The 23424-nt window shown below is 43.2% G+C and overlaps 1 protein-coding gene across 1 annotated transcript; it reads left to right on the top strand.

The window, feature by feature from the left end:
• The first annotated feature begins 14756 nt into the window (after nt 1–14756).
• On the top strand, nt 14757–15686 carry LOC100724142 (melanoma-associated antigen 8-like). The gene has a single exon (XM_003461698.1). The coding sequence runs from the start codon at nt 14757–14759 to the stop codon at nt 15684–15686; it is 930 nt and encodes a 309-aa protein (XP_003461746.1).
• The last annotated feature ends 7738 nt before the right edge of the window (nt 15687–23424 follow it).

Genomic DNA, 23424 nt, shown 5'->3' with positions numbered 1-23424 from the left:
TGTATTCTTATTCCATCTTATATTGTTCAGTTAAGGTTTCCATTGTTTTCTTATGTTCCCCTACTGTTTTTTAAAATCTAGTTCTCCTTTAGATACATGCAATATTTTTCCATAACGTTTGCTTTTATTTTTGCACGTGAGGGATTATTTCTGATCTGATTTCCTCTGTAGCTTCCTGGAGTTGTTTACTTCAGTTGCTATAATTTCAGAAAATTCAGTTGTGTAATTTCCAGTGTCTTCCATTTCAGTGTCTCCTGGATTTTACTATTAGTGGGATGGAGGATTGAGACTGCATCTTGCTCTTTGGTTTTGTCATTTTCCTCTGGGATCTGTGTGACTTGTCAGGTGCCTTCCTGATGCATTGTATTGTAATGCTGTACTGGGCAGAGCTTTGATTCTCTGATATCCACGTGGGTAGCCATGGTGCAACTCTGAACTACGGCTCCAGAGCACTGCATTGTGATGAACAGAGCTCGAAATCTTTAGAACCCTTCAATTAGGCTGATCACTCCATGATGGATGGTTCTGGGACTCTGGACTCAGCAGGACATGGTACCTTTGTGACCAGTGAGGCTAGCCGAATGTTTCCCTGATGGATTGCACTGGGATGCTGGGCTGGACAGAGCTTGGATCCTCTGTGCTACACCCCTAGAATGTGATTCTTGGGCCATGCTCTTGACTGGGTTGTGTTGAAAATCTCTGGGACCCAGGAAGCTAGCTGGGATGTAACCCTGGAGTGTGACACTAGGTTCTTGCTCCTAGCAAGACAGAGTTCAGAACCTCTTCAACCTACATGGCTACCTGGATGCACCCCTGCACTATGGCACTGGGGTCTTGTGCTGTGGTGGGTGTGGCTTAAAAATCTTTAGGACCTGTCCACTAGGTTGGTCTTTCTCTGATGAAGGGCTCCTTGCCTCTGGGCTGGGCAGAGCTCAGTACTCTGTGACCTGTGAGGCTGGCCAGGCATTCCTTCAATGATCTGCACTGCACTGCTGGGCTGGGAAGAGCTCAGATCCTTCATGCATCTAGTATGAGTACACCTCTGGAGTGTGTCTCTGGGGCTTTGTGCCTTGCTGGGTGGAGTTCAGAACCTCTGGGGCCCAAGTGATTAGCCATAGCTTTGATTCTTATTTACACTTTTGGTTTACCACACTTGAGAGACAATGTAATGTTTACATGTGTGTATTCAATTTATTTTACTTAAGAGTATGGTTTCACGGTCCATCCATTTCTCTGGAAATGCCTCAAGTTTATACTTCTTTATGGCTGAGTATATGTACACAGTATAAAATCCAACATCTCTACATATATTCTTTTTTGATAGACATGGGTTGTTTCCAAGATTCAGTTCTTACACAGTGTGGTACTATAAACATGTGCTTGCATATATTGCTGTGGAATGATATTTGGAATTCTTTTGGGAACGTACCATGAACAGGAATAGCTGGGTCTAATGGTGCCTCTATTTTCAGATTTTTGGGGAATGTCCACACTGCTTTCCACCTAGTTACAGTGTCCAGCCAACAGTGAAAATGGGAAGTGGTGCTGGAAAAACTGACTTTCTACCTGCCCAAAACTGAACTTACACCCCTGTTTTACACCATGCATTAAACTAAAATGACAGTTGATCAGAGATCTAAATATTAAAACAGAAATACTCATCTTCTGGAAGAGAGACTAGGCAGAACTCTTGAAGATATAGGTGTAGGTAAAGACTTTATAAACCAACCCTGAACACATGGGAAGTGTTTCCCATATTAACAGTTAGTATCTCATCTTATTGAAATGCATTTGCACAGCAATAGAAATCATCAACAGAGTGAAAAGAAAGCCTGCAGAGTGGGAAAAAGTTTTGTCTACTATTCCTCACACAAATAACCAATATATAGACTCAAGTATAAAGGACTCAAGAAAGTACCCTGTCCAAATTTAAAGACCCAATCAAAAAAGACATCTTAATTGCAGACAATTGTCCAATGAAGAAGTAATGTCAAATGGGGCCAGCTATACTCCAGCTGCACCTCTGATCTGCACCCCATGCTTTACATTTTTGCTTTAAACTTCCATCTCTTAGTGAATACTGCTGGCTGCATTCTTATGTGCTTGCTTGTTCGTTACCCACATGTCTTTTTTATCTTTTTGCCCATTGTGTAACTTTGGTGAAGTATCTGTTCAAATATTTTATGCATTTTTCTAAATAAATGGTTTTATCTTATTCTTGGATTTTGAGAGTTCTTTATATTCTCTGAACAGAAGTCGGAGATGGAAATTTTAAATCTCTTCTCCAAGTTCATGGCTTGCATTGTCATAACTTTAACAGAGTCTTTTGTAAGGAATATTTTAAAATTCTTAAAAACCCAATTTGCTACAAAGGTGTTTCATAAACCATGTTTTGGTGTTGTATCTAGAAAAACTGACCTGTGTTGAGGTGACATGGACTTTTTCTCTATGCATTATCCTTTGCATTTAGATCTTTGATTTACCTTGAGCTAATTACTACGTATGATTTGAGATACACTGGAGCATAACTTCCTAAATGATTGTGTGAGTTCATATCTTCCAGGGATTTTGCCCATTTTATCAATGCTCTCAATTATATGGGCATAAAGTTGTCCATGTTAGTGTCTAATAGCTTCTTTAAAGCATATAGCATCTGTAGTCCTAGCTCCCAATTAATTCTATATGTTGGAGTTTGAATCTCCCCTCTTTTCCTTGTTAATCTGATAAAAAATCTCATACATGCAAATGATTTTTATAAAGAAAGTGTTTTCTTGTATCACTGGGATTTCATAACAACTTTTTGTATGTAACTTCAGTGTTTTCTATTATTGTGATTAGTATTTCCCCCATTTGGCATGCATTTTGTTTAGTATTTCTTTTATGATTCTAGTGTCAAAATATGGAAGCTGGTAGCAGCAATAGGAGATTTTCCAAAGGTAAACATTATCTATGTCCTCCATTGCACTAAGGGCTAATTATTGCCACTGCCAGGCACTTGGTAGCCCAATCATTTTACCAAAAATGTTAGCTAAATGTTAGTTTTGGGTATGTAGTCTCCTGATCCCATTATTTCAGGACTTGGTGGCACTATCATCTTTTGGTAGAGTGATATCTTTAGGAATCTGAGAGCATTGTGTTGATTACATTGTAAGAGAGGGTGCGGGAATTATCAGTATGAGGAAGGTCACCTACAAGTGATTAATAATTGCTCTGCATTCATTGGGTTGTGACACAGTCATCCTTGAACTTCACGCCATCTAAATTCTGGCAATTTACAGCCTCATTCTGCTGCTCCACTCACACGCCCTGCTAACACAGGCACAGGCCTTTTCACTGCTGACTGGGGGGACAATGTTGAGGAGGAAATTAGTCTTCTCTACTCAGTGCTTCCCCCAAATTTATCATCTGTCTTGATGAAGACAGGTTTTACTCTTTCTTTTCCTCACCCCTTACCAGTATTTATGTGCAAAGAAGAGACTCAAAACAGATGACATCGACATACTTCCCTCGGTTTAATTCAGTGAGAAACTATGATAGCTCATGATAGAATCCATTTATTTCAATTCATTGAAGCCATATTAAGATCCTATGAAACCAAAAATGAAGCCATACCATACAGTTACAGAAAACTGATCTGAGGACAGGGGAGGATCATTGAAGGGAGGATTGAAGTAGGAGCTTAGGAAGATCTACTAACCTTGTTTCTGGCCCTAGGTTGAGAAGAGACCCTCAGCTTCCTCAATATCAGTTCTAGGTGCTGATTTTCTGTCCATCTTGTAGTGTCTGCACCTCCCAGTGGTCTACACCAGGCACCCTGATCTCTCTTTCCAAACACTGCCCCTGAACATCCAGGTGCTACAGCTTGTGTTTTGTTGGATCAGTACGCCCCAACCTCTGCCCATTCATCCCTAGGGTGCGGGGGTTTGGACATTACAGAGCACTTCTTGAACAGATTTGTGGTGAAAGGGGTCTGATGAGGTGGCCAAGATGGTCTGGTTGGAGAAAAGTGGGATTTTTAAGGAACTCAGAAGAGCCTTGTGCACTGTCCTGCCATCTGTTTTCATCTCTGCAAACCCAGTGTTGCGGATGACAGGGTAAGAGGGCGCTTTGTCCACACTTTTCAGGAAGACAGGTCACTCATTGGCTCTGTCTGTTCTCCTTTGCACTGTCACCTAGTTTGTATGTCGGTACCTGAAATCCATCCATGCTCACCTGGGCACAGCTCTATGCATGCGGAGATGTGGATCACCCCCTCCTACAGATTCACCAGTGCACCTTGAAGCCCCTTCACTTTTTGCCTATCGCTGAGGAACATGTCTGTCCCACCTCCTCATCCCAATATGTCCTTAGGATCTTTTGCAGTCATGTTTGAATCCATTAGTTTCAGCTTCTCCAGTTTTCAGTAAATAAAAGTATCATTATGGGTATCCTGGTCTTGGTTTCAACCAAATGGCCTCACTTGTCTCAGCAGGTGTATTGCTCAGGCTTGGAATTAACAATGTGGGACCCTGGATGCAGGTAGTCATGTGCCAGAAGTATGTGGCATGTTTGCATGCAGGGAAACATTACGGTAATCCTCCAAAAATTTTCCATCAATGTCAAAATGAAAATGCTAACATTCATAAAATAAGCAAAGGATGTATAACAGCCAAAGAAAATCTTTAACTGAGAACAAAGAGAAAGTAACACTACTTGAAGAATTGTATACTGACAATAAAGGAGACATTGAAAATACTCTGGAAATACAATCGTGTAACAGAAAGAAGTTCAGTAGTAGATCCACAGTTGTGGTGAACTGAAAACTGATGATCAATTTAAACACCAGCTGCACTGAACCAGCATGGTGAGCAGTGAAGAGCGCCCACCTGTGGACAGTTGCCAGCAGAAAAAGAAGTGGAAAATAAGAGAGTAGTCTAGTGGTTTCTGCTAAGTGTTGTCATTTGGGGCTGTTGATTCTTTTGGAGCGATCGGTTGTCCTGGAGGAGCTTGTCATGCTTGCTTCTCTGATATGAACTCGGCTGGTCTCACCATTGGAGGAGATCAGGACGATGTCACTGAGATGGCTGTGGTTCACTTTGTGGGAGCTCTGTTTCTTACTCTGAGCATCGCTTTCAGGCTCTGGAGGGGAGAACATGTGTTGTTCAGTCTCCAAGAAAAGCTTGCCACACTGGCTTACTGACATGAACATGTCTGATCTCATCGTCAGAACCGGAGACCTCCTTGTTGTAAAGCATGGCTGTGCTACTTTAAGGGCAGCTCTGGTTCTTATTTTGAGCATGCTTCCTGGCTCCAGTGCAGAATGCACAAACTACTGGCACAGTTCCTTCACCCTGCTGGCACAGGCTTTCTGGCATCCCAGCGCAGTCCATGAAACAGATTTACATGGGTCATTGTTGTTGGTTGTAGGCTTTAGTTGATCTCGTGACGAGGGGGCATTGTCATCTTCAGCCACACTCGTGCAGGGCATTGCTGTGGTATATAGGCCCTTGGCTGGATTCCTAAATCTTTAGTGCCCAGAAAAAATTCCTGCTCTTTCTTTGTGTTTGGCTCCTTGGGTGACAATTATAAATAATATTATAAATTATGTGTCCTGTCTTGTTCTCCTTGTAATCCCCTGACTGCAACAACATTATTTGCATATAAAAACACCTAGCAATAGTAAAGACATAAACAATGATTGTAAAAGTGAAAGGAGATGCTAAACCACTCATCCTGAAACCATGGCGTATCTATATGCACAGAATAAGCCTGGATCTACACTATATCTCCCTCTATCTATATGTGTGTAACATTGATGGTATGGATATTTCTTCATTAGATTTCATTTTATTGGGCCAAAATACTAGGCAACACACTTGGAAGGAGCAGTGTTTATTAAGGTTTTAAAGTTTTCAGCTAAGAAGCAAAAAAGAAGGAGAATATGCCCTTCCAGTGTTCCTTCATGTGGCTTGCACCACATTTTACCCAGGCTCCTCCTTTAAATGGAGAACTTTTGGGGGGACATTTTAGGTGTGAATCATAAAAATTTATCTCTACAGAGGGAAACACAAACAGTAGCAGGGATATTTTGAAGAACTAGATCATGCGGTGGTGACATCAGTCGTATTTGAAATCTGCAGGGCAGGCTAGCAGGTTGGAAACTCACACAGCATTTCTTTATTTTCCCTAAAATATGTTTGTTTAGATTATGAACATTAATTGGGAAGTTGGATGGGATATTTCCTGACAATGATATGGTACACACTCATCAATCCCGGCCTTCCTTTACTCTTCCCATCCTCCGGTGAACTGACACACAGCTTAGGCTCTTGCCCTATGCCTTGTGATTTAACCCTGGAAAACAGTGGAAGACGGAGAGACAGAAAATCCTAGTAAACACAACTAAGCCACCAAATATAAACAGAAAAACGTGAGGAAGCCATAGGAGGGATGGCAGATGGCTGACCTGAGACTTGTGTTTGAATGGGGCAGGGGAGTTGGGGTCTGCACTGAGGCCTGCCCAGGTGTCTCATGACTGCATGAGTTGCAAAATTTTTTAAAAATCCTTCCTCTACAACCTGTACAGTCTATGATAACACCTCATACCAGAGATTCCAAGGACCTAGTTGCAACTGCAGGACATCAGGACACTGGAGCCAGTCTGGCTTCAGAGGCTCTACTAATGCACGTCTAAAATGAGCCTTGGAGGTGAGGACTGGTTTTCCACACGAGCACTAATTAAGAGAACATAAAGAATGCAAGATGTATAGAAAAGGAAATATTCCCATGAATCATGCATGGTAAACATAGTTTTTCTATAGTCAAATAAGACTTTTTCTTTCTGCCCCAGGGAACCCTGGGAGTCAGATGCTTCCTGTGAGATGAAGATTTTCAGGTCTGTGGAGGACACATGTCTAGGCTATGCCAAGAAGCAAAATGAAGATCTGTAGAAAGGACAAGGGTGAACTACAGGATACTGTTATTCCCCTTGTGCCACACCCCACCCTCAATGACGTATGTGATGTCCCTGACACCTGTCTTAGGAGTCAGAGAGATGGCTTTGTATGGAGGTAGAAGCATCAGGTAAAGAGAACATAGTGGATTCCAGCACTGTTAGGGATACAGGAAAGCAAAAATAGGGAGTGTGAGCCCCATTCCCGACAGACTCTCACCAAACAGTCCAGATGTGATGTTTTGTCATTCCTGCCCTGCCAGGTGTTATTTTCAAGTGAGAGGAAAGTGCTACTCCAGGCAGCTTGAGATTCAAGCTCTTGTTCTGAGGGGAAGAGATTCAAGTCCATAGAGGACAAGTATCTATGTCTGGCCAGGAACCAAGCAGATGATTTGTACCCAGATTAGGGAGACAGAGGGAGAAGCCTTGCACCACTGCTGTCAGCACCTTGCAGTTTGCATGATGTGGGGTCTACTGACTCTGTCTCATTGGACTAGAGTTACAGGAGGGCCCGCTGGGAGATTTAGGATTCAGGTGAGAGGAGTAGAGTGGGCAGGGTTAGTTGGGGTTCATTGTAATGGGCTGTGGGGTACGGTAGAGATGTCACAAACAAGAGAGGGGGCCCCTAACTGTAGATCTTCCTCTCTTGTCATCTATGGATCACACAGGGACATTTTTGCAATAATGAGCTTAACCTGAGGGTATCCAAGAAATAGGGCCTTGGACAGTGGGGAATAAAATCAGGTCCACAGAGGACTGTGGTACAGGCTCTGACATGAAATAAGGAGTTGATCTCTAGGGAGGAGGGAGGAGCCTGAAGAATTCCTTTCCCCTCCTACTGGGAGACCCCGTACACTTTACCAGATATGATATCTGCTCACTGCCTCTCCTTTGGGTCAGTGCGACAGGGGGTCCTCCTCTGAGCTGTGCACTTCAGGTGAGCAAGCAGAGGGTCGGGCTTGGTTAAGGGTTATGGTCGGGGGTTTGGAGGGAGTGAGGAAGTCCGCCTCAGAGAAAGGGACCTGGATCAAATAAGATTTCCCATGTTGTTGTCCCAGTACTCCAGGAATCAGTTCACTGATGGGGGCTCAGTTTTGCCTCAGGGAAGCCACAGTGTAGAGTCCTAGCCTTGTGCTAAGGGCCTGGCTTCAGGAGGGAGGAGTAGAGTGTTCCTGGATTCACTTAGTTCAATGAGAGGGCTGAGGAAGTACCATCTCAGAGAGAGGGTCCTGGAACAATCCACTGAAGCCTCTGCTGCCTGTCCTGAAGCAGGAGAGAAACCCCTTTGTGGTCCATGAACCCTGAGACTAAACCCAGAGCCTTGTTCTGAGGGCTGAAATTCAGGTAAGAGGGACACAGAGAGCCTGGGATGGGTCGCATCCAGGTAAGGGCCTGTTGATGGTACTCAGGAATTCTCACTATAATGGGACATCTCAGAATATTCTAGGAAAGCCTAGAATATTTTGGGATCTACACTTCACAGTGCTAATTATTAAGAGTATTTTTTTACCCAATGCAAACCGAGAGTCAGAGTATTTACTAAGGACTCTGCTTGAGGTGAGAGGAGCAAAAGGTTTGAGGTCAGGTAGGTCAAGGGAGCCTGAACCAGGAAAGAATGTCTCAGGGGAGGACCCCTTTCATCTCAAGCCACCAGCAGCAGAGAGTCAGAGCCTAGTTCTACAGGTAGGAGCAGAGAGGACCTGGGCTGAGTTAGGTCAAGAAGAGGCCCTGAAGGCACAGTGAGGAAATCCCAATCTAAGGACAGGGTCTGAAACAGCCCCATAAGCATCTGATACAGCCCAGAAGCACTGGGAGAGGGGAGTCAGACAATCAGCCCCTTTTGCCTCAGGTCATCTTGAGAGCAGAGACAGCCTTGTCTTGAACCCTGTGCTGCAGGTCTAGGGAGTAGACAGGCCTGGGCTTAGGCAGGTCCAGGTGGGGGATGGCGTGAGTCTCAGATCCCATAGAGTTTCCCCAGCTAATCCAGATTCACTTCTGTTGACACACACAAAGAAGAAAGGATCCACACCACACGGGGGAAGATATGATAGGGTCAGCGCCCCAGCCATGCCTGCCCAGCTGACCTGGGAGCCAGAACCCTGTCCTGAGGTCAGCATTTCAGGTGGGCTGCGAAGACAGGACTGGAGATAGACTGGCTTAAGTTGAGGAACTGAGTTGTGACAGGAAGACCCATTCCAGTTTGAGATTCAGAAAATATCCCTTATCGGCTTTTCTTGACTGCCCTGCACTGTCCAGTGGAGAATTCTCAGGTGAGCAACCCTTTGCCTCAGGAAACCTCTGTAGTTCAGAGCCTGGTTCAGAGTTCTCTGATTAAGGTGAGAGCCGTAGAGACAACCTGGGCTCAGCTAGGTCCAGTTGAGTGCTGTGGGGTAAGGGTGGAAGCCCTGAGCCAGGACTTGGGTCCTCCCAAAATGCATACCTGCCTGGGTTGTGAGCCCAGTACCTGTGACACACTCACTAGGCCACTTCATTTCTATTCCCCAGGCCTATCATGACTTTTCTGCCTTAGACATCCCCAAGTGTCAGACACTTTGTTCAAAGGGGAACATCATGGCGTTGATACAGGATATGAGAGTCTGGCTTTGGGAGAGACAAAGCTGAGGTCAGAGAGAGCACAGAAGGCCCTGGAGAAAATTCCTTTTAGAACTTCCTGTCACCCTGTGAAAGTGTCTGTGAGAGAAGCACAGAGTCTGCCTCTGACATCAGACAGAGTGCAGGGCCTCACTCTGATGTGTGTCCTTCATGAGAGGGGAGCAGAGGGAACCAGTTCCCTCTCCAGTGATGTCCTTATGGGGGTGAGGAAACCGCAGCCCAGCAATGCTGTTTGTGAACAACCAGGATGTCTTTCTGTTGTGGTTCTGGGACTCCATAGAGGCAGGGTTTTACAAATGAGTTCTCTCAATACTTCGGCTTTGTTGTGACAAAACAGAGTCAGTAAACAGAGATAAGGAACAGAGTCTCAGGAAGCAGGGTCAGGAGCCAGAGGGAGTAAGAGGAGACCCACCCTTCCCACGAGAATTGGCCATAGAGGCCTGGCACCCCTAGGCATGGTACTTGCACATGAGATCACCCAACTTCTAGGGGTGAGGCTCTGAGAATGGTAGCACTCATTCTTTCATTCTAGAATATAAAAAACCCCAGAGGAGACCAACTATACACCTGCACTGACTCTAGGGAAGCCCCATGCAGGTTATCAGGCAGGCAGTTCTTGACTTTTACAAAAGTGATTGAGAGACCGTAGGATCTTTGAAGTAGATGCAATGCCACTGGGAAAAGGGGGGCACTGTCTGTGGCACAGTAAAGACTAGAAGTGAAACAGGTCGCCTAGACTCAGAGAACATGACCGATGGGACTCAGCCTGCGGAATCTTTCAACCTGAGTGTTTTCCCACATTCCCAACTACAATCAGTGGAGGAAACCTCAGCTCAGGGAGGGGTGGAGCTGCTTTCAGGAATCAAGGGGCAGACTTACCTCTGAATGTGAGGGGACATTGCCACCTACATCAGAGGGTGACCTCCACCCAGATGTCAGTGCCTGGGGGATGCAGTGCACCTTTACCTACGCATCTTGGTGTCAGGCAGGAGTGGCCCTGCTCTGAGGAGTGTGGCCTCAGGTCACCAGATTCAAAACATGAGAAGGTGGCCCCGATGGCAGTGTAGGGTGGCCAAAGGCTGGACAGCAGAGAACACTCACCTTGGCCCGTGCTTTCACCTCTGTGTCCTAGGAAATGCTGGACCTGATTTGCCAGTAGTATGTGCAGGTGGACAATGGGGAAATAGGCATAGCTGGGCCTGTACCACGTGAAGGGAGGACGCTTGATTCTCCTCCTCTGTCATTCTGGGAAAACCCCTACAGAGATGTCCAGATGTGCTACAATTTTTTCTTCCTAGGCTCAGGGAGGTGGCCTTCCTGTGAGGATGTTGACCTGTCAAAGAGAAGTCCTGTGGGCAAAAGGAGCAGGCCAGAGTCAGCTGGGAATCAAGGAGAGGAACCCAGGTGAGGAGGGAAGGCTGTTTACACTGGTGCATGTTTGTAACAGGTAATGATTACGTTCATCGTGGAAATTGCTACCTGTGCAAGACACATGTCCATTCTTTTTATTCTGCTCCTGTCTGCCTGCATCTGTGGAAAAAAATACACGTGTGCCTGTGTGTGTGTGTGTGTGTGTGTGTGTGTGTGTGTACGTGTTTGGAGGCATCACTATCACATTTCTCAGTATTACTTCCCCTTTTATATTTAAGTTTTTACTGCTCCCCCTTTCCCTCCTCACTCTTCTCTTTGGCTTCCTAACTGAAGATCTATCTCAGTACTCAGTATTATTTATTCTTTTTGTCTCGTTATTTATGTTGTGTATTTCTCATATAAGAGGAAAGATGCAATGTTTAAACGTGTATGTCTGATTATTTCACCTAAGGTTGGCCTCTTGAAGCGCACACACTTTCCCACTAAGGTCCCACGTTTTTCCATTTCCTGGGAGAGTAGTACTCATTGTGCATAAACAGCACACCTTCTTTATCTATCCATCTGGTGATGGACGTATAAGCTCCTTCCAAGATGTAGCTAGGTCAATTTTGCTGATATAAACATGAGTATGTATGCATCTATCACTGCATTATGATATGTTTATTTCTTGTGAAACAAACCTAGAAGTTGAATGCAATGTCTGGTGTAAGTTTAGAAATAATCTCCATATTGATTTGCACAGTGGTTGCACCAGGTTCCACTCCCATCAACACGGAGTAAGTGTTCCTTTTCCACCTGCAAGCACATCACATTTGCTCATATTTGATTTCTTGAGAATATACATTCTTCCTGGAAAGTGATAAATGTCAGTGTTAACTCCGGTTGTGTTTATTGCATGGCCAGCAGGGTTTGACATTTTTTTTCATGTATTTCTTGGCCAGTTGTACTTTATCTGAGAATTATTATTCCTTACAGAACCCAGTTTCTTGATAGAGTCTTTCAATTTTGAGGAGGTATATTATTTTGAGTTTTATATATTCTAGATGTTATTGCCTTGTCTAAGGTATAGCTAGGTTTTTTCCACAACTGTAGATTATCTATACACTATGTCGTGTTTCCTTTGCTGTGCAGAAGCCTTTAATTTACTATGATCCCATTTTTCAATTCTTAGTATTTTCTTGTTTCTTTATGTCCTGTTCTGTTCCATTTACTTCAAAATCTGGTTTTTTTTGCCAGTACCATGCTTTTTTATTATTAGTTTGTACCTTAATTTGAGGTCAAAATGCAGGTGGGCTATTTATAGCAGCACAGTTTGTAGTAGCTAAATCTTTGAAACAGTCTCTATAGCTTTGAAATTTTGTGTTAGTTGTTTCTAAATTCCTGGGGTTCTACTTTTCTTACCTGATTTTTTTTCTCTCCCTCAGTTGGGAATTTCCAGACTGTCAATTAAACACTTGGAGAGGCCGAATTGCTATTCGTCACCACTCTGCTCTTCTCCAGCACTGAAGCACTGAAGGTACCACACTATATAAACAAAGGGGCTCCAAAGACCCTGACTTCCCCTGTTATCAACCTGTAGTTCTGGTGTGTGTGGCTGTATATGAGCTGTTCATATATGTACTATGTATTTGGAGGTGGGAGAAATCCAGTACGTGAGGACCTTGGTCCAAATTCAGACCATGAGTTATTAGAGTGGGCTACATATGGTTAGTTATTGAAGACCCAGATACTCACAGACTCAAGGTATTGAACTTCCCTGAGAACCAATAAAGTCTAAAGCTCAAAATCAATAGACTCACAAAGTCATCTTGTTTAACAAGTCAGACCTGGAAAGCTCTTATAAGCTTTATTATTTTTACCAAGGCTCAGGAAGATAGTCTTCAGGGGATGAAGTCTTGACTACAAAGGAGCAATCAGTGCATCTCAGGTGGGGTAGGAGTGAGGGAGTGCAGCTCCAACACCAGGATGATGGAGAAACTACAGAAACATGTAAGGGTCATCTTACTGTTGTTCTCATTGCTGAAACACAATATCTGACATCTGAAGTTTAGTGGAAGTAAACATGATTTAGGCTCACAGTTTATAGAGATTCCAATCCACAGTTAGTCTACTTCAAGGTAGTGCAGCAGAGGGAAGGCATGCTGGAAGAAAAACTCCCCATAAGTCGTCCAGGAAGCAGGGGGGGGGACCAGGAAGGAAGATGCACCCTCTGTATCATACTAGGTACCCTCGTCTTCCTAAAAAGTCCCATCTCTTAAGAGTATGTCAACTACACATGCACATAATGCAGTCACCTATCAATGGCCTTGCCTCTGAGCATCTGAGTCTCCTAAGGAAAATCTAGACTGAAGCCATAGCAAGGGTCCTGAATTGCAGCACAGAAGGGTGTAGGGCCTTCTGTCAGCATTGAGTTCCTCATGAAGTGGAGACATGATGGGTGCCTGCTCACTTCCTTTGGGAAAACTGAAGATCTCAGAGAGGCAAGGGACTAGACCTCAGTTGGTAGCTTCAGTTTAGAACAGGGAAATCCACCAGGTGAGGTGACTCATGAGTGGCCCATTCTCTACCAAGAATCAAGACGAGTCCCCAAAGGCAGGAGTAAGGTCACTCTTGACCTGAACATCGACAGGGGATGGTCCTCTGACACTCCACCTCTGCTTGCTCTCATCTCCTGAAACCTGGCCAGGGATTTGTAATTGATGGTACTCCCTTAGAGCTGCCTGATTGGTGTCAGTGAGGTGAAAGCCTTCGTAAAATTGCACTGGATGTAGGACAAGAAAGGTAGGACCCAGCATCTATCAAGGCTCTAGGTGAGGCAGAGGGAACCCTCTTGCCTGAAGACAAAGCAGCCTGCCCTCAAATTGTCCCATGTTTCAAATGTAGTCAGACCCAGGGGACACAGGTGACCTCCACCCCCCACATTTTCTGTGAGTACCTCACTGCAGTGTTGTTGTGTTTTAATGAAGGCAGCACAAAGTCATTGTAGAGAGGGTCCTAGACATAAGCATTTGCCAGGATGAAGATGGAACAAGTTTGTTTCTTGGACACCTGTATTCACTAAAATGTATAAACTTCAGCTGTTGTGCCCAGAAAGCTATGGCCATACATGGTGTCCCTGAAGTGCCTTTATTCACTACCAGGGTGAGAGACACTTTTTATCTGAGAGTTTGCTCAGCCCAGCGGAGAACTGGGATCGAGGTCCTGCTTCAGGACATTTGAGGTACCTAAGCAAGCAGAGAATAAACCAGTCACCCAGAACAGTGGGGTGATCACAAGGCAAGTCCATCCCTACTATGAGGAATGGGGTTACAGGACTGTAGTCCTGTTTTGCAGGCAAGGTTTCTCCAGGTCTTATTGGAGCTCCAGGAGACAGGGGAGGAGGTTATGGTGTGGAGCAGTCAAGGAAAGAGCGTGGGCGTGGCACACGAAGTTGTCTTCAGAATCCTCAGACAGGGGAGGAGGTCAGTTCACTCAGCACAGGACACTCAGGCGGTGCCAGCAGAGAAGGCGAAGTGCCTGCCCTGACATGGACCAGTGATTGTCCCTATCCCTGTGTGGGACACTTCATAGTTCTCAGGCTTTATGTCCTATAGAGTCTTCCTAGAGCCTTGTCCTATGAGTTCAACTGCAGTGTGTGAAGCAGCCTCTTTTCTTATCCCAGGATCACAGGGACAGGAGTTTGTGAAGCCAAAGCATCCCTCAAAGTGGAGACCTATCATAGGCCTTTGCAAGGGTCTATAAGACTGTGCTTCTCAGCTGAGGACACTAATAGTCTCCCTCTCTCCTCCAGGGATCTGACTCCTGAAACAACAAGGTCTAGCTGTCATCAGAGAACATCATGATGCATCGCAGTGACAAAAGCCAAGATAAAAAGCTCAGGGGACGCCATCCTGACCACAGTAGTGCACGCATCCTCATGGATGTACAGGGCCCCAAGGATGAGGAGGGAGCAGCCGCCACTGCTTCCTCTGCACCTTTCTCCCGTGCTTTATTTGGGGCCACATCAAGGAAAGAGAATCCTCAGAGTCCTCAGAGCATCCCCTTTCCCCTCAATGTCATGGCTTCCAGTGAAGGCAGTCAGTCTTGTGAGGGCTCCAGCAGAGAAGATGAGGGTCCAAGTACATCAGAGGACAAGGATTTACTTCAGTTCCTGCAGCGTGTGTTTGCAAATGATAAGTTAGATAAGATTCTGCGATTTCTGCTTCAAAAATATCAAAAAAAGGAGCAGATCACCAAGGCAGAAATGCTGCATATTTTGGATCGTGACTACCACGATCACTTCCCTCTGATCTTTCCGGAGCTCTGTGAGTGTATGCGTTTGGGCTTTGGCATTATTATGAAGGAAGTGAGTCCCTCTGGCCAGAGATATGAGCTTGTTCCTGTCTTGGGGCTCACTTATAGTGGGATGCTGGATGATGATGAGCATATTATTCCTAAAGCCGACCTCCTGATACTCATCCTAAGTGTCATCTTCCTAAAGGGCAACCAAGTCAGTGAAGAGCACCTGAGGGAAATGCTGAGATATAAGCAGATATTAGCTGAGAGAGAGAACGTTGTTTTTGGGGATCCCTGGAAATTCATCACAGAGGATTTGGTACGGGAAGGGTACATTTTGCGCCAGCAGGTTCCTAACAGCAGCCCTGCTCGCTATGAGTTCCTGTGGGGTCCAAGGGCCCATGCTGAAACCACCAAGCTGAAAGTTCTGGAGCATGTATTTGCGCTTGATGGGTTAGATTCCAGGGCTTGCCCACAATCCGTGAGCAGCGTTTGAGAGAGTAAAATGTTGTGCTGGATGCCTCTGAGGGGAAGATGGTGGCAGTGAGAGGGAGTGTTTCACCAGCATGTCAGAGGCTTAATTCCCACCCCTATGAAATGAGGTCCATTCTTTGCCTGTGTTTATGGTGTCCTACGTAGTTAAGGGGTGGTGGAGGGGGTAAAGTATCATGCATAGCATCTTAATGTCTCTTCTGTTTGTGCTACTTGAAGATTCAGCAATGTTTCCTTTATGAATTTTGAAATCTTTTTCCTTTTTTGAGGGACGGAAGTAGATTGAAAATATGATTTGAAGAATAGTTCTCATCTCACATGTATTTTTCTTTCTTAGTATAATTGTTTAACTGTGAATTCTGACCCAAACATGATTTTTTGACATTGATCACAAATGGATTTTGCTTTAGCACTGAAAGTGTAAGATTTGCTCCTGTTTTGTCAAACAGTGAAAGTTTTATTTTCTTTGTGATGAAATAAGATTTGCATAGGCATTTTCTTGGTGATTTATAAGAAATTCAAATGAATATGATTTAAGCTAAAGCTAGATATACAGATAAAATATATGCTTGTAATTTATTTCATTTTCTTTATTGTCCTATACTGTTACAAATATATGTGTACCTGAATTTGTTTGTTTGCTTCAACTATATTTGGGAAATTACTATTAATAAAGATACCCATTTGCTCATGGACAGAACGACCTCAAAACTTTTTAATACTAGAAAAATTAATTGGAGCAAAGAATGGGGCAGAGAAATGGTGGAATGGGAAAAAGAATAGCTCCCTAGAGACTGGAGGGGTCTTAAATAGCTTCCGATCAGTCCACCTCTCAAAGGAATTTTTATAAGTCAAAATCATGAGGCAAGTACCATATAGATCAAAATTATGATAACTACAATTGCAAATGTAGTCACTAAGATAACATTGATCTAATGATAGCAAGTTAATGAGTGACAACATTAACCTTGGTCAATAATTTATAGTCCTGGTTTTGTCTTTAGTGTTAGCAATACTAGTTTTAATCTTAGTCATATTCTTAGTGGTCTTAGTAGATTGTGGAGAGGATGTCCCACTCCCAATTTGATAAATCTTCAAAGATATCTTAGTTAATTTTCTATTGTTGCTGAGACAAACTACCTAACACCCAGAATTAAGGAGGGAAAGATTTATTTAGCTCATAGTTTGTGGGGGTTTCTGTCCATAATCAGCTGACTCCAAGGCAGAGTGGTCTGACACAGGGACAGTAATTCAAAGAAGGGAAAGTCTGCAACAGTAAAAAAAGCAAAAGGGGAAGGAATTTTCTTTCCATCCCTCATACTTTATACAGGCTACCAACCCTAGGGCAAGAGTAGTACTTACCTCACTAAGCCCAGCAGGAGATAATGAACTAATCACAGAGTCTAGCTTTGTTCACCTCTGAAAAACTTGCACCCCTAACCAAGATTCTAGAGTCAGTCACCTTCAAAAGCTTCCCTCCTGAATGTATGAGGCTTTGGGGGGATATCCAGACACAAACCATAACATGGGGTTAAGAAATACCCTGACTCGAAGGCACTGAAACCTCCTCTGAATTAAGAATGTAAAAACAAGCAGGTGATGGGTACACCCTACTTCCAGGGGAGAATCTCAGAATCACCTACGCTCACCCACATCATTTGGAATTTAGTGGAATGAGTTAGTATAAAATGTATGTATAACACATATGTAGTACATGAGTTTATGAGACAGATGAATCCCAAAGCTCCATAAGAATCTACAAGTGAGGCAAGATCATGCACAGAGTAGTAGAGGAAAGAAAAATATTAGCTATAGCTAAAACCCTCCAAAACCTCAAATTCTTTGAGTAGGTTGGTAAGTGCTTGTTTGTTGATCATAAAATAAAATAAACTCAACTTCCTTCTCCAGTGCTGATCTGTAGACCACCCACATGAATGTAAACACTTATTAAGTAAAGAACGTTGCTGATCTTCAAAGTCAGTTATGTGCCCTGCAAGAACAACTCACAATTTAAGCAAATGGCCACGAATTCAAAGAGAGAAGAAAATTGTTACCCAACTTAGGAGGTTATTGTGAAGGGAAGTACACATAAGTGCCTGTCAGTGAAGCTCAAGAACCTCTCATGGAAATGAGATTGATAATAAATCTGAAGCATCTGGCCAATAGTAGGTGGCACTTGATAAAGATGGAAGAATTTCCAGGCCCATGTCACATGCACAACAACTGCTTCCAGAACAGAACAGTTTTAGCTTACAAAATCAACTTTGTTGCATGTGGGTGAGCAACCACTATGTAACTGCTTACAGTGACACTACAAGTCATTACTCTTAAAGCTTGTCCTGCCTGATTTTTCAGCTGTGTGAACATTATAGAACACTTGTCCTTAGGAAGGGACATTAGGTGGTGCTGTGCCACTGAAATAGTAGCAGACCATTCCTCATCTGTTAAAGCCATTTCTCCAGGAGCTGCTGCAGGACAACTGGACAAATCCTCACACACTGTCAACACAATAACAGAAATCTCTGTACATACCCCTTGGAGTTTCAGCCCTCCATGTTTGTTCCCTTTGACAGGAGCAAACAGATTCCGTACATTGAAGGTCCCAGACAGGAGCCATCCCACAGATTCTGAAAGGGGAGCTTGTTTTATGCCTTCCACACCCTTCAGGCTCTTGAGCACACGTGTCAACAGTATAACAGTTTTGATGGCCTCCACAACGTGCAAGACAAGTGGTGCCAAAATCAGGGAAATCCCTTTGCTGACTGGAGGTTTCCTTCTCCTTTAGCTCTGTTCCATTTCTCCCCTCTCCTGGACCTGTACCCACCTGCCAAATGGATCCGGTGTTGATGGTAATACAAAAATATCTCCCCTTGAATACGCATGGTATGAGTAATGTCCACAGTTCTTCCTGTGTGTCTCTAAAAGACCTGACATTGTCTCCCATCAGAAACGTGCCATGAATGCATTTTTCTTTCAACCTGACACTATTAAAGAGGCTCAGGTTTAAAAGCTGAGCTGAGATCAGGCACTACACAGCCAGCCAACCCAGATATGAGCCTTGATTTGAATGGACACTTCTAAGAAGTTGTTCAACATGTTAATTTCATAGCACAAATGTTCACTTCCTTTCAAGGACTCAGTTGATTATTCCTAAGGCAGTCCCCATGAGTAAGTACAGTACACAGATATAGTGTGCTTCATTGCTGTTAGCTCCTAAACTAGAATACTAGTCTCCGGCTGTTTTAGACCACAGACTAGTCTACTGCTTTTTTAGGGTGTTTGTGGTCTCATCCAGCACATTTGTGTTTTCAGTGGTACAGGCCACTTACCTGAATTTAATTATCTCGCAGATTTCCAAATCAAAGCAAGCCATGTATTTTGTGCACAAGGAAGAAGAATGTAATCAAAAGCTACCTCTGAACGAGTACAAGGGCAAGCTTGCCTCAAATTGCCATCTCACCCTGTCAATGTCAGTAAGGGGCTTTTTAGATTTTGGGATTGAAGGGAGGAGAAACAGAGATACCTCAACTTTCCATCTCACTGTGTACAATTGGTAAAGGACTTTAATAGTTCAGAACAGATGAGAGGGAGGCACAGAGAGATAATGCAAATCTCCAATTCTGCTTTATTACTTTCAGTAGTCTTCAGTTCATACTGCTCTAAATCAGGCTTAGCTTCCCGAGTTTGGTGGTATCTGTCTGTTTTGTCACTTTTATTGAGCTCAGGAAAGGAGGAGTTATTCTTTATGAACTCTGCAGGAAGCAGTGTGCAATGGCTCCTTATTAGTAATAGGAAAAGTCTAAATTTTATTCTTCCCTTCTGCATTGTCAGGCACAGTAGTTCACAAGGTGGTGTAATGCAGAATTTCCTGGATCTGGCTCCTATCCCCTGGTCCTTATGCTTTTCATACAATTGGAAGCATGACCACGCCTACTTCCCAGAGAATCACACAGTATTTCTCCATGACAAGTGTTGGAGATCACCAGGACACAGCCCTCTACTCACCAGGTAACACCAGAGGTTACTTTTTTAGGAAGAAAATGGTCATGAGATTTGAGTTGAATACACACTTCCAAGAAGATGTGCAGACTGGTAGCACTATAGCAGAAAAGTCCCCGTCTTTTGAACACTACTCTAGGAATCCCGTTGACCTTCTCCTAGAACTCTTCTTGCCAGAAAATAGTGTACAGACACTGTGACCCACACTGTCATTGACTTTTATATTAGAAGAGCAGTGTCCTGCTGCTGCAGGGTGCCCTTGGTGTCATCCAGCACCTGTGTTCTTACTGACAGTCCATCCCACCTAGAAAACAATTCAGAAGCAGAGCTGGACTCAGAGAGGCAGGGATAGGAAGAGAGTGGAAGATAGCATCACACTGACAGTCTAGTCCCAAACTTATAATTTAATACACAGGCATCCTGAGAAGTTACCATGAGCAGTAGGCCTCAGTTTATTCATCTATAAAATGACACAAGTTTTTGGTTTTAGGATTAGTGAAATGTAAGAGATTTTGTATGAATATTAGCACAATTTGTGGAAAACTGCATTTGGAAACTTGTTATTAAGAAGCTGATTGTAGTAGTGTATTAACCTGGGACTCTGTCACACTTTTCTGGACAAAGTCTATGTGAATTCAGGAAAGCTGCAGCTTAAAAGGAAACTGAGTAGAAAATCAGGCGAAAGTGCTGCTTAGTAATTACTAGGCCCTATAAATTCTCCACAATAGTGCCTTCCAATTGAACAGATATTGGGGCATCTGTCCATCCTTGGACGAATTAACAGCTCCTGGGATTTGGTTGGTAAAAATATCTCATGTGTGCCGATTTCTCTTTCACTGAGACAACTGTTTTCAGTCATATCACTTTGATTAAAAGTCTAGGTTTGTGGCTCATAAAACCTCTATGAAGATAACCACAAAATCCCAACCATTCTACTGACACGAGCAGCTAAGTTCAGATGTCATACTAAGAAACTTCAGGAAAAATTACTCATCCTGGTATTACTAGCAAAAACTTCTTTCAAAAAGAAATTATTGAGAATTTACCCAGTTAAGCCCTGGAATAAGACAGGAAAGATGCTTAAGAATCCAGAAAAAGGCCTTTTCAGGGAGAAGCACTGGATCAGGCAGGCATCTAAGTACTTTTTAACATGTTGTATCTTACTGTATTTCACTATAAGCTATAGTCTAAACAAAACTCTTTATAGGCAAAGAGATAATATAGAAACCATTGTTAGTTTCGTATTAGCAGGTTCTAAATATTCTGTAATTATTTCATTCTCCTGAAAGGCTTCACACTGTCTAGATACGTTTGATATTATAGCATGTGAAGTTACACTCAAATAATTTAAGGAAAGAGGCACTGTGGTGACTACTATTATGTTAGATTATCTGGTGGTAACTGATCAGAATTTTATGTCCATCTTGAAAGACTGTTGAGGAAAAGTGGACTCAAGAAGTGACACTGTCTCCAAGAAAGCAGTCCACTGGCCAGTGCAAGAGCTTGGAAAGTGGACACTTCTAGCAGAGTGCATAGCACATGACCAGGGACTTTAGGGCCTAACTTCACCTGACAGTCACCCTTAGCTCTCATAGAAACCTTGCAGAGGTCGATGATCCCCCTGGTTAGTGTCCTGTGGCAGAGCAGTCTTCTCATAGATGCCCCAGGTAAAATTTTCTCTCAACTTCATGCACAATCAAAAAGTGATGTTCAGAACAGTTCACCATTCTCTAAGGGTTTTATTGCATGAGGATCCGGCCCTGCCCACCTTGAAGCTGAAATACATCAACTCCTGCAGTAGGAACTAAAGTTACTCCAATCTTCAATTTGCCACGGCACACTACTCACCCATGGCTGCTCTCTGTCTGCTACACTCTCCTCATTAATTCCGTTTTTAATACTCTTCAGTTTGTTAAGGTCATGTCTCGGTCTTCAACACTGGTGGTACTCCCAACTCCACCATCCAAGGTGGTAGGTTTGATCTTGCTCAGTCCAGTTTACTCTTATTTCCCCCACAAACTTAGCACTTTCCAAAAGGAATACAATGCAATGAGGAATTGAGGTCAATGTCTTCAACGGATACATCATTTTTAAGCTCACTTTCTTTCTTTTTTAAAATTGAAAACAAGACAACAACAACAACAAAAGAATAAAAATGATGATAGAATTTCAAAACAAAATAATTGCAAATTAACACTAGGTAATATATTACATATTGTTTTCTTTAAAGCAGTTGCTCAGATTACAAAAATTCAGGTTTGGGCCCAGGGACTTAGCTCAGTGGCTCAAGTGCTTGCCTGGTAAGCATGAGATCATGAGTTTGGTCTCGGTTTAAAAAAAAAAAAATCAGCATTAAATAATGGTCAATCAATGAAAGCACAAACTATCACTTTTGATAAACTAAAAAGACTAGTGATGCAGTTATCTATCTTGTAAATATATTTATACACACACACACACACACACATATATATATATATATATATATATATATATATATATATATAAAACCATAATCTTTTCCCTTTTTCCTTTTCTCTTTTTCCCTCTTCCAATTGTTCTTTCCTTTTAATGTATACTGCACATTTTCGATCTTATTTACTCTTTTAGTTGTTTTGCATTGGGGAGACAACGCAATATTCACACAGCACAAGGGATAAAAAGATGTGGTATTTTTTCAAGGGAGTACTACTCAGCTATAAATAATGATAAATTTGAGGCTTTTATTTGTAAATGGATGGAACTTTATTTCATACAAGTGAAACAAGTGGACTCATTATTGACAGCAAATTTTCTGAATATAACTAAGTAAACCAAGGGAATTTAGGGAAACATGTTTTTTAAATAGTATAGAATAGTAGATAAAAGGAAGTAAGAATTTCAAAACTGATTTTCATCCTTGTGTCTATTTTTAGGCTCTAAATTCAAGTAAACGTCTTACACAATTCCAAGGAAATAATTAGTTTAATCTTACTTCACCACAAACAAAGGTAAAGGTTTCCCTGTTTGACCAAACAGGAAATCATCTGACAAATGGAATGGAAAGTCAAACTCCACTTGTGATCAGTGTCAAGGCAGGGTGGCATGGATAAGGGGCAACTGTTCATGGTGGCAGAAAGCAACAAGAGTGAAAGGGCAAAAGGGGGGAAGGCACGCCTCATTCCTCCCTTGTATTCTATGCCAGCTTCCTTGGGTGAGTGCAGAACTCACACCACAAATCCCAGCACTAGACAATAGCCACTCACAAATGCTTCCCTCAGCCACCTCCATGACTACATGAGGCTTTGGGGGTATATTTAAATAAACCACAATAGATGGGATTAAGCAGTGTCATGGCTGTGGAACACTGTCCCTGTTACACATCTTGCCACTCAGAAGCCCTGAACATACCTTCTTGCCTTCTTAAAGCCTGTTAGTGGAAATGTGGGTAAGACCTGAGATCTGTCCTATCAAGGCTGAATGTCTGTTGCAGGACTCACATCTGGGTGGTTTCAGCATGGGCCCTTGGACCCCACAGGAGCTCATAGTGAGCAGAATCACTCCTAGGATCCTGCTGGTACACCAGGTACCTTTCTGAACCAAATCCTCTGTGATGAATTTCCAGGGCTCCCCAGTAACACCGTGCTCTCTCTCACCTAATACCTTTCTGTCTCTCAGTAGTTCCCTGAGGTCCTCCTCCCTGAGCTGGTTGCCCTTAAAATGATTACACTCAGGATGAGTATCAGGAGGTCGGCTTTGGGAAT

Source organism: Cavia porcellus, unplaced genomic scaffold (genome assembly GCF_034190915.1).
Source record: "Cavia porcellus strain 051 isolate PalLab524CR breed Dunkin Hartley unplaced genomic scaffold, mCavPor4.1 scaffold_3, whole genome shotgun sequence".
NCBI classification, from domain to species: domain Eukaryota; kingdom Metazoa; phylum Chordata; class Mammalia; order Rodentia; family Caviidae; genus Cavia; species Cavia porcellus.
Note: the sequence above shows the minus strand (reverse complement) of the source record. Positions and strands in the feature narration are given on the sequence as shown.